Source organism: Natator depressus, chromosome 1 (genome assembly GCF_965152275.1).
Source record: "Natator depressus isolate rNatDep1 chromosome 1, rNatDep2.hap1, whole genome shotgun sequence".
NCBI classification, from domain to species: Eukaryota; Metazoa; Chordata; order Testudines; family Cheloniidae; genus Natator; species Natator depressus.
The window spans coordinates 7,012,209-7,023,788 of record NC_134234.1 but is presented as its reverse complement, the minus strand read 5'-3'; the positions used below and the strand labels follow the sequence as shown (position 1 = coordinate 7,023,788).

The window sequence follows — 11,580 nt, the reverse complement described above, 5'->3', positions numbered from 1 at the left end:
TCCTGGGGTGTTTCCAGGAGTCCTCTTGTGTGAGGAGTGAGGCCAAAAGGTGATGTCACAACCCACCTAACATAGTGGGAAAATACAAGTACCAAAATGGAGTTTAGTGACATTTGGTCTGGTCACATGCCGTTGCCTGCCTCAATCATAGCATCCATTATCCATATGCAGTCTGGAGCGTTCTCAGGAAGGCTCACCAGGTGGGGGATAAGCTTCTCCTCAGGCCTATTGCTTCCCCTAACGGCCCATTACCCTGAATAGGCCCTTCACAACCAGCTGTCTAGACTGGAAGCATTTTGCCTAATGGGTGTCAGCCAGGTGTAACTACATTTGAAATAGAGATACATAGTCAATATTCATAACTTCAGATCCAAAAATGACACATGCACACAAATAGGATCATCATATTCTGCAAACCATAATTGTTCCAGACATCTCACAAATCATGTTTTGTTCAAGATGCATCATACCTTAGTCATAACCATATGGGGGTAGTGTCACAACTGCCTCCTCAGCTGCCCTGGATCCTGCATGGCACATATAAAAATCTCAGGTTCTTGGGGAATTGCAGAATCATAGGACAGGAAGGGACCTTGAGAGGTCATCAAGTCCAGTCCCCTGCACTCATGGCAGAACCAAGCACCATTTAGACCATCCCTGACAGGTGTTTGTTTAACCTGCTCTTAAAAATCTCCAATGATGGAGATTCCACAACCTCCCTAGGCAATTTATTCCAGTGCCTAACCACCTTGACAGTTAAGAAGATTTTCCTAATGTCCAACCTAAACCTCCCTTGCTGCAATTTAAGCCCATTGCTTCTTGTCCTACCCTCAGAGTTTAAGGAGAACACATTTTCTCCCTCCTCCTGGTAACAATCTTTTTATGTACTTGAAAACTGCTATCATGTCCCCTCTCAGTCTTCTCTTTTCCCCATAAGAAGACACAAGCTTTTTCCATGAGGCAGCTTAGGGTCCCAGCAGAGGGTTCCAGGTGCGGCTGCGCGGGGGGGCTCTGGCTGACCCGGGGCTTCTCCCACCGTGGGGGCTTGGGTGCTGTTTGGGACTCCAGCCTCGGGGGCTGAGGAGGCGCTGGGGATCGCCGAGACGTGGGGGCATGGTCATGGCGGGGTGCCTCAGGCAAAAGCGCTGGGTCTGGTGGGGCTAGCCTCCCCGAAGGGGGGCTGCACTCACTGCCCATTGGGAACCATTAGGAAAGGGATAGATAACGAGAGAGAAAGTACCATATTGCCTCTGTACAAATCCAAGATAGACCCATACTTTGAATTCTGAGTGCAGATCTGGGTAGCCCCATCTCAAAAAAGATATATTTGAAGTGAAAAAATACTGCAAAGGATGACAGACGTGTTTAGGGGGATGGAACAGCTTCCAGATGAAGAGAGATTAAAAGCCTGGACTGTTCAGCTTGGAAAAGAGACGACTAAGCAGGGATGTGGTTGAAGTCTATAAAATCATGAGTGGTGTGGAGACAGTGAATATGGACGTTTTACTCACCCTTTCACAAGAACCAGAGCTTACCCAAATGAAGTTAGTAGGCAGCAGGTTTAAAACAAACCAACAAAAGTACTTTTTTCATGCAACCCCCAGTCAACCAGAGGAACTCATTAACTAAGAATTTGTGAAATCCAAAAGTATAACTGGGTCTAAAAAAGGTTTAGATAAGTGCATGGAGGACAGGTCCATCAATAGCTATTAGCCAAAATGATCAAGGATGCAGCCGCATGTTCTGGGTGTCCCTAAACCTCTGACCGCCAGAATCTGTGAGGAAACGCAGGGGATGGATCACGTGGTAATTGCCCTGTTGTGTTCATTCCCTCTGAAGTATCTGCACTGGCCGCTGTCACAAGACAGGACACTGGGCTAGGTGCACCACTGATCTGACCCAATATGGCCATTCTTAGGTTCTTAAATTGTGCCATTGATGGATGGGCTGCTCCAGACAAGCCTTTTCCAGGAGCTCCCTGTGTTACAGACCTGGCATAGCCACCGTAGAAGACGTCCAGGGGCTGCTCTGTGTAAGAAGCCAATGGAGGGAGAGTGCTGCCCCCTCGGGGCATAGTTCTGTAGTAGAAGTCACAGGGGCTCATGGTTTGAGCTAGAGCTGGGCTGGAAAACAGAGTACCCCCCCCCATGAAAAAAATTGACCCAAACTAAAAAGTTTCATTTTCATCCATTTTTGGGGGGTGAGTTTTCATAGAAAACAGATATTTTTTCTTTGTAAGCTCAGCTGCCATGATGCTGCCCAGCTGCAACTGCCTGGATCCCCAAGAGAAACTGGAGGCTTTTCATCTGCTTCTCCCTCATAACATAAATGAAGGTTGCACTGACGGAGTCTCTGGCTGCACTCTGGGCATGGAAAGATTGAAACCTCCTGCCCAGTCTAGGGCTGGGGTATTGTGCACATCAGCTACTCTAACCAGCCCTCCCATCTCTGTGCAGCCCCCGCCACCCTGTACAACACCCCCCTCAGCAAGTTCCTTGGGCAGTGGCTACTGTGACAGGCCCTGGTAGCACATCTCTGATGAACCTGTGCTAGCAGGGAGCTGGAGAGGGTCCTGGAGTGGTTGTGGAGGCCCAGAGATTGTGGGTGAGTAGGCCTAGCTACCAGTGGATCATTGAGATCTGTATATAACTTTGGGGATCTGCGGATCCTGGGTCCCCCATTTCATTCCTCAGGGAGAAGGGACAGGACCCCCCCTCCTGGAACGATCTGAGGTAAATTTCCATGTGGGGAGCCTTGTGGAATCTCCCTTCTCTGGTCTGAACCAAGAGTTTGTAATGCAGGAAAGGGGGCTGCCGGGGACAAATAGAGTTGTTGTTTATTATTATTTTTATTATTATTATTATTATTACTATTTCAACAGGATTATATCTGCCCCCAAGGATTCCAGGAATGGAGCCTGCAACGGGGCATTTGCTGCAGTCTAGTTAGGTAGCACCACCACCCATCCCCTGTGATTTGGCCTCCTGCAGTTTGCCATGGGCCATGATGGGGACTAAAGCTGGTGAGCTTTCCTGAGGTTCCCTGATGACCAAGTGGCCCCCAAGGGAATGTGCAGGCATGCTTCATAAAAATGAGCCTCTATAAAAGCCTCCCCTATCTGAACAGATACTGCCTGCTGCCCATGCCACCTCTCCGATGACTCCTTGTCGTTTCAGGTGAAGACCTCTGGTGTCAGCGGCTCCCCATCTGGCAGGAACTGGGTACGTTGGTAAGTTTCATTATCTTTAAAACGTGAAGTGAAGAATAAAGGCTGTGAGTTGTTAACATTTGCAGATGTTCTGTGCAGTGGCAGAGGACTCAGCTGGGCTCGGATTAGGATTGTGCTCAGACTAGGAAGGACTAGTCCGTGAAAGAAGCTTATTGAAACATCTTTGAGGGTGATTTTACATGTAACAATTTCTTAGCGTATTAAGCTTAGCCATGCGTGTTTGTTTTATTTTGCTTAGTAACCCACTTTGTTCTGTCTGTTATCTCATATGATCACTTAAATCCTACCTTTTATACTTAATAAAATCACTTTTGTTTATTAATAAACCCAGTGTAAGTAATTGTTACCTAGGGGGCAACCAGTCTGTGTATATCTCTCTTTACTTTGAGAAAGAGGGTGAATAACATCAATGAATTTATCTGGGGTTCAGGCTCCCAGAAAGGCTGTGCACTGGGATGCTGAGGCAAGTCCCTTTAACTGAGTCTTCCCAGAATGGCGCTGATCTCAGTGTCTGTATTTTGCAGAGGGGTGTGCCCCTATCTCTGGGTCTGTGCTGGAGGTAGCCAGGAAGGTCTAGCTCAGGAAGACAGAGTTAAGGAGTGTCCATGTTGGCAGAAGGGTAAGGCTCAGTGGAATCTCTGCAAATCAAGTGACAGTCCCAAGGGGGTCCCAATGAGAGAAGCCATCATATAAATACTAGACAGTGAGAGCTCAGGGAATGAGTATTTTCAATATTGATCTTAATGCTGCAGATAAAGGCTACAGACTGACACAACAGAACCTGAACAGAACCAGTCAGCTATTAACCAAGGGACAGAGGAGCTACTGGATTTTTGTTTGCCAACAAGTGACTGAATGAGGGCTGAGACATTGCAATCTTTTCAGTTTGTGAAGAAATTCAGATGACAGATTCTACATTTAAAGTTCTATTCTCACCTGAGAAAACATTTCTGAAAAAAGATCAGAGGGGAAAGAATTTGTTGACATGAGTGTACTAAAGTACAGATGTGTAAATGTTATGCTAAACTTTTCATTGTAATACAAATATTGCAAACCAAACTTTCATGACTTGGCATGAATATTGAAAGCCAGCAGCAGAGTTGTTGGAATCTCTACAGGAAGGAGGAGTGACAGCTTTATTGCTTAATGGCTTTTGTTTTACAAAGTAGTTCTGAACATACTGTTTGCAATGGGTTTCTGCCATTAACTCTTTGTTCAGTGAACAGCTGTATGATACCGCCTCGGTAACTGACCAGAAGCTTTATCTAAAACTTACGTTCAGGGTCATAAACGGAATTCCTTTGCAATACCTGCGCAAGAATTTCCAAAAGGTCATGAGAGAACAGAACCACTGGCCTCTGTTTCAGCAGAGCAGAGCTGAGGTACAGGAAAGGGGAGTGTATTAGTGGTTATATGTAATGTATGCCTATCTACAGTGACACGAGCCTGGCTAAAGTAACTTGCACACTCAAGTGGATACTAGTGCAACCGTAGTGTTTGCACAACTCAGTCATATGTGACACCAACCTCTCCCCCACACAGGTGAAGTAGCCCTCTGTGTTAGCTTGTAAGTTCCAGATATCTACAGACCCTTGCATGGGGAGAGGATGCAGGTCCTGTGAGGGTGAGGAGAAGCCTGTAGTCTGATCAGACCTTCTGGATTCAGTCAACATTGGCCAGGCAAAGCACTTCAGCACCTGTTGGAGGGATTCTTGGGGGTCAGAGTGTATAACAGGGGAGTATTTGGTAAGAGAAAGTTAATATAGCCCAGTTCTGACTGAATTTACAAATGTAAATCTGGAATGACACAGTTGAAGTCAAAATTATTGAATTAAAATCTTGGCTCTAAGAATTTACCTCATGTACTGCAAGGAGGGAGTAGCTTAATTTGGACTCTCAGGAGTGGAGAAAATGAAATAGATAGATAGATAGATAGATAGATAGATAGATAGATAGATAGATAGATAGATAGATAGATAGACTCTTTTCACCATGCACTTCCCATGTGTTCATAAATACACCATCATATAATGGGCCATACTCAGAAGTAGAGGGCAAAAAAGGTTGTCTGTGGTAAATTCACAACTGAAAATCACAGAGCGCTCAAGTAGGCTGCGGAACTCCCAGCCACAAGATATCAATGGGGCCAAAAGCTGAGCAGGATTCAAAGAGGGACTGGATGTTTATATGGATAACAAGAAAATACAATTACGGTAGTGAGGATGGTTTTAAAAACTCTTGGAAGAGATCTAATCCTTCTTGATTTACATCAAAAATGTGTCTAATGGGTATAAGGGGGAAACTATCCGTGGGAGCAGGTTATCTCATAGCTGCCTATTGCAGGGCTTTTTTCCACCTTCCTCTGAAGCATGTGGAACTGGACACTGGACTAGATGGACTGCTGATCTGATCCAGTCTGGCAGTGCCTATCTTCCTATTGGTTGTGTAAATCCAAAACTATATTTTTGCTGATCTTCCTTGAACTCCTGGGAGTCTCTGGACTTGTACTGAGAGGAGAAAGATGTCTAGTTAAATATAATTTAGTCTTCTGTTCTTTTTCCTTTCAGGAAGGAAAGTTCAAAATTCCTGTGACCTGCCCAGTCCATTATGTCAGCTGTCAATAACACCAAATTCAACTCTGCAGTGTTCCTTCTCACTGGGATACCTGGGCAGGAAGAAGTCCATCTCTGGATATCTGTCCCCTTCTGCTTAATGTATGTTATTTCGATAGTAGGAAATTCAGCCATTCTGTTCATTATAAAAACATATCCAAGCCTCCATGAGCCCATGTACATTTTCCTTTCCATGTTGGCTGTCACAGACGTTGGTTTATCGATAGCCACCATGTTGACGACACTGGGTATATTCTTGTTTAATGTTAGGGAGATCAGTCTCAATGCCTGTTTTGCCCAGGTGTTCTTCATCGACTTGCTTCAGTGCACTGAATCCTCCATGCTCTTGTTGATGGCCTTTGACCGCTTTGTTGCAATCCGTGACCCGCTGAGATATGCTTCCATCTTAACCCCACAGAGAATAACCAGGATGGGACTGGTGTTTATGCTGAAAGGGGTGGCCTTAATATTTCCACTCCCCTTTCTCTTGAAACGGTTCCAATACTGTCGAACCAATGTCCTCTCCCATTCCTACTGCCTGCACCAGGAGGTCATGAAGCTGGCTTGTTCAGATATCACAGTCAACAGCATCTATGGCTTGTCTGTTGCACTCTTAACAGTGGGGTTGGACTCGCTGCTCATCTTCCTCTCTTATGTGATGATCCTCAAAACAGTGTTGAGCGTCGCATCACCCATGGAGTGTCTCAGGGCCCTGAACACCTGCGTCTCCCACCTCTGTGCTGTCCTCCTCTTCTACACACCAATAATCGGACTGTCTGTGATACACAGATTCGGGAAGGGCTCTTCTCCCTTGCTTCAGATTCTCCTGGGCTACATCTACTTGCTGGTCCCACCTCTGGTGAACCCAATTGTGTACAGCGTGAAAAGCAAACACCTTCGTGCAACGATAATCAGGGTGTTCACCAAGTGAAGGGTCAGTTCATCACCTGGCTCCAGTGCTGGTGACATGGGAGATGAGAAACACGGACCACCTTGTAACAAAGTGGTCTCTGGCGGGACACAACTGAGAGCATCAGTTCAGTCACAGCCCAGGGCTGGGGGGTTCCTTACTACAAAGGAAACTACTACTACTTACACCAAACCAGCCAAACAGGGAGGACTTTGGTTTCACCCCCCTGGCTAACCAGAAGTCACGCAAGGAATTCCCTCAGACACTCCAGTTTCCCAGTATCTCCACCAGCGCCGCTCGTTTTGGGGATGAATGGTTATAAAAACCAATGCCCCAGTTAAAAAAAAAGGATCTCCTGATTCCAAAGGACCAAGACCCAGACCCAGGTCAATATACAAGTCAGATCTTACCCACAAATCACGCTCTTGCCAATCCTTTAGAACAGGGGCTGGGCAAACTTTTTGGCCTGAGGGCCGCATCGGGTTTTGGAAATTGTATGGAGGGCCGGTTAGGGGAGGGGGTCATGGCCCAGCCCCCATCTCCTATCCACCCCCGCCCCCGGGGACTCCTGCCCCCATTCAACCTCCTGTTCCCACCCCAATCCCTATCCACACCCCCGCCCTTTGACCACCACCCCAAACTCCCCTGCCTTCTATCCAACTCCCCCTGCTCCATGCCCCCTTACCGCACTGCCTGGAGCACTGGTGGCTGGCGGCTCTACAGCCGTGCTGCCCGGCTGGAGCCGGGCCATGCTGCCGCTGCCATCTTGCAGCACAGAGCACCTGGTCAGGCCGGGCTTTGCAGCTGCACTGCCCCAGGAGCTCACAGCTCCACCGCACAGAGCATTGCCCCGGCGGCGAGGTGAGGCTGTGGGGGAGGGGTCGGGGTAGCCTCCCCGGCCAGGAGCTCAGGGGCTGGGCAGGAGGGTCCTGTGGACCGGATGTGGGTCCCAGGCCGTAGTTTGCTCACCTCTGCTTTAGAATCAAAAATCTAAAGGTTTATTCATAAAAAGTGAGAAATACAGATGAGCGTTAAAATTGGTTAAATGGAATCAACTACATAAAGAAATGGCAAAATGCAGTGCACAGTTCTTGTTTCAGGCTTGTAGCTGTGATGGAACAAACTGCTGGCTTAAGTTAAGTCTCTGGAGTACATCCACAGCTTGGATGGGTCATTCAAGTCCATTGTTCAGAGCTTCAGTTTGTAGCAAAGTTTCTCCAGAGGTAAGGAGCAGGATTGAAGACAAAATGGAGAAGATGCAGCTGCCTTTTATAGTCCCTTACCGTGCAGCCTGTGCTTCCTTTGTTTCAAACACAAGGTGCCCAATATATGGCTTGGAAGCCTTAGAGTTCTCTCCATAGGCAGGTCCCTGCATACCTTGCTGAGCCACAAGGTGGATCTGCCTTCTCTCAATGGGTCAGCTGTATAGTTGATGGTCCTTAATGGGCCATGAAGCAGGCTAGGAGTGCTGATGCCGAACAGTCTGGGGTTGTCACTCAGAAGCATAGCACAAGTTTGAAATACAGACATACATACATATCTATAACTCAGAATACAAAGGCGATACAAACATATAAACAAAATTATCATATCTGGCAAATTATAGCATTTTTGCAGATATCTTACATGGCATATGTCATAAATATAAAGGGAAGGGTAAACCCCTTTAAAATCCCTCCTGGCCAGAGGAAAAATCCTCTCACCTGTAAAGGGTTAAGAAGCTAAAGGTAACCTCGCTGGCACCTGATCAAAATGACCAATGAGGAGACAAGATACTTTCAAAAGCTGGGAGGAGGGAGAAAAACAAAGGGTCTGGGTCTGTCTGTGTGATGCTTTTGCCGGGGACAGAACAGGAATGGAGACTTAGAACTTAGTAAGTAATCTAGCTAAGTATGTGTTAGATTACGATTTCTTTAAATGGCTGAGAAAATAGCTGTGCTGAATAAATGAATATTCCTGTCTGTAAAAAGAAAAGGAGTACTTGTGGCACCTTAGAGACTAACCGATTTATTTGAGCATAAGCTTTCGTGAGCTACAGCTCACTTCATCGGATGCATACTGTGGAAACTGCAGAAGACATTATATACACAGAGACCATGAAACAATACCTCCTCCCACCCCACTCTCCTGCTGGTAATAGCTTATCTAAAGTGATCACTCTCCTTACAATGTGTATGATAATCAAGTTGGGCCATTTCCAGCACAAATCCAGGTTTTCTCACCCCCCCCCTTCCAAAAACCACACACACAAACTCACTCTCCTGCTGGTAATAGCTTATCCAAAGTGACCACTCTCCTTACAATGTGTATGAAAATCAAGGTGGGCCATTTCCAGCACAAATCCAGGTTTTCTCACCCCCCCCCAAAAAAAAAACAGACACACACACAAACTCACTCTCCTGCTGGTAATAGCTTATCCAAAGTGACCACTCTCCCTACAATGTGCATGATAATCAAGGTGGGCCATTTCCAGCACAAATCCTGGTTTTCTCACCCCCTCACCCCCATACACACACAAACTCACTCTCCTGCTGGTAATAGCCCAAAGAGAGTGGTCACTTTGGATGGGCTATTACCAGCAGGAGAGTGAGTTTGTGTGTGGGGGGGTGGAGGGTGAGAAAACCTGGATTTGTGCTGGAAATGGCCCAACTTGATTATCATACACATTGTAAGGAGAGTGATCACTTTAGATAAGCTATTACCAGCAGGAGAGTGGGGTGGGAGGAGGTATTGTTTCATGGTCTCTGTGTATATAATGTCTTCTGCAGTTTCCACAGTATGCATCCGATGAAGTGAGCTGTAGCTCATGAAAGCTTATGCTCAAATAAATTGGTTAGTCTCTAAGGTGCCACAAGTACTCCTTTTCTTTTTGCGAATACAGACTAACACGGCTGTTACTCTGAAACCTGTCATTCCTGTCTGTGTGTCTTTTTTGTAACTTAAGGTTTTGCCTAGAGGGATTCTCTATGTTTTGAATCTAATTACCCTGTAAGGTATCTACCATCCTGATTTTACAGAGGTGATTCCTTTACTTCTATTAAAAGTCTTCTTGTAAGAAAACTGAATGCTTTTTCATTGTTCTCACATCCAAGAGTTTGGGTCTGTGGTCACCTATGCAAATTCTTGAGGATTTTTACCAAACCTTTCCCAGGAAGTGGGGTGCAAGGGTTGGGAGGATTTTGGGGGGAAAGACGTGTCCAAACTATGTTTCATAGAATCATAGAATCATAGAATATCAGGGTTGGAAGGGACCCCAGAAGGTCATCTAGTCCAACCCCCTGCTCGAAGCAGGACCAATTCCCAGTTAAATCATCCCAGCCAGGGCTTTGTCAAGCCTGACCTTAAAAACCTCTAAGGAAGGAGATTCTACCACCTCCCTAGGTAACGCATTCCAGTGTTTCACCACCCTCTTAGTGAAAAAGTTTTTCCTAATATCCAATCTAAACCTCCCCCATTGCAACTTGAGACCATTACTCCTCGTTCTGTCATCTGCTACCATTGAGAACAGTCTAGAGCCATCCTCTTTGGAACCCCCTTTCAGGTAGTTGAAAGCAGCTATCAAATCCCCCCTCATTCTTCTCTTCCGCAGACTAAACAATCCCAGCTCCCTCAGCCTCTCTTCATAAGTCATGTGCTCTAGACCCCTAATCATTTTTGTTGCCCTTCGCTGGACTCTCTCCAATTTATCCACATCCTTCTTGTAGTGTGGGGCCCAAAACTGGACACAGTACTCCAGATGAGGCCTCACCAGTGTCGAATAGAGGGGAACGATCACGTCCCTCGATCTGCTCGCTATGCCCCTACTTATACATCCCAAAATGCCATTGGCCTTCTTGGCAGCAAGGGCACACTGTTGACTCATATCCAGCTTCTCGTCCACTGTCACCCCTAGGTCCTTTTCCGCAGAACTGCTGCCTAGCCATTCGGTCCCTAGTCTGTAGCGGTGCATTGGATTCTTCCATCCTAAGTGCAGGACCCTGCACTTATCCTTATTGAACCTCATCAGATTTCTTTTGGCCCAATCCTCCAATTTGTCTAGGTCCTTCTGTATCCTATCCCTCCCCTCCAGCGTATCTACCACTCCTCCCAGTTTAGTATCATCCGCAAATTTGCTGAGAGTGCAATCCACACCATCCTCCAGATCATTTATGAAGATATTGAACAAAACCGGCCCCAGGACCGACCCCTGGGGCACACCACTTGACACCGGCTGCCAACTAGACATGGAGCCATTGATCACTACCCGTTGAGCCCGACAATCTAGCCAGCTTTCTACCCACCTTATAGTGCATTCATCCAGCCCATACTTCCTTAACTTGCTGACAAGAATACTGTGGGAGACCGTGTCAAAAGCTTTGCTAAAGTCAAGAAACAAATACATCCACTGCTTTCGCTTCATCCACAGAACCAGTAATCTCATCATAAAAGGCGATTAGATTAGTCAGGCATGACCTTCCCTTGGTGAACCCATGCTGACTGTTCCTGATCACTTTCCTCTCATGTAAGTGCTTCAGGATTGATTCTTTGAGGACCTGCTCAAAGACCTGGTAACGATGTTGTCACAGCTTGATGTTGCTGAAATAATAAAATAATAAAATAATAATAATAATAATAATTAATAAATATAGATTCAGATTTCTCCCCAGCAGCCCCCTGTCCTGCATTGCAAACCCAAAGTGCAGCCAGGGAAGGAAGATTTCACAAGGCTCCCTACAGGGAAAATTCCCTCCTACTTTTCTCATAGGAGAGGTTCCTTCCCTTTTCCCTGAGGAAGAAACAGTGACCCCCAGAATACAGGGATCCCCAAAGTTAGGTGCAGATCTCAGTGA

At 46.3% G+C, this 11,580-nt stretch overlaps 1 protein-coding gene across 1 annotated transcript; it reads left to right on the top strand.

Annotated features, from left to right (window-relative positions):
* Nucleotides 1-5,836: 5,836 nt before the first annotated feature.
* On the top strand, nucleotides 5,837-6,772 carry LOC141988340 (olfactory receptor 51G2-like). Its single transcript, XM_074954133.1, has one exon. It carries the CDS (start codon nucleotides 5,837-5,839, stop codon nucleotides 6,770-6,772), a length of 936 nt encoding a protein of 311 aa, XP_074810234.1.
* Nucleotides 6,773-11,580: the final 4,808 nt, after the last annotated feature.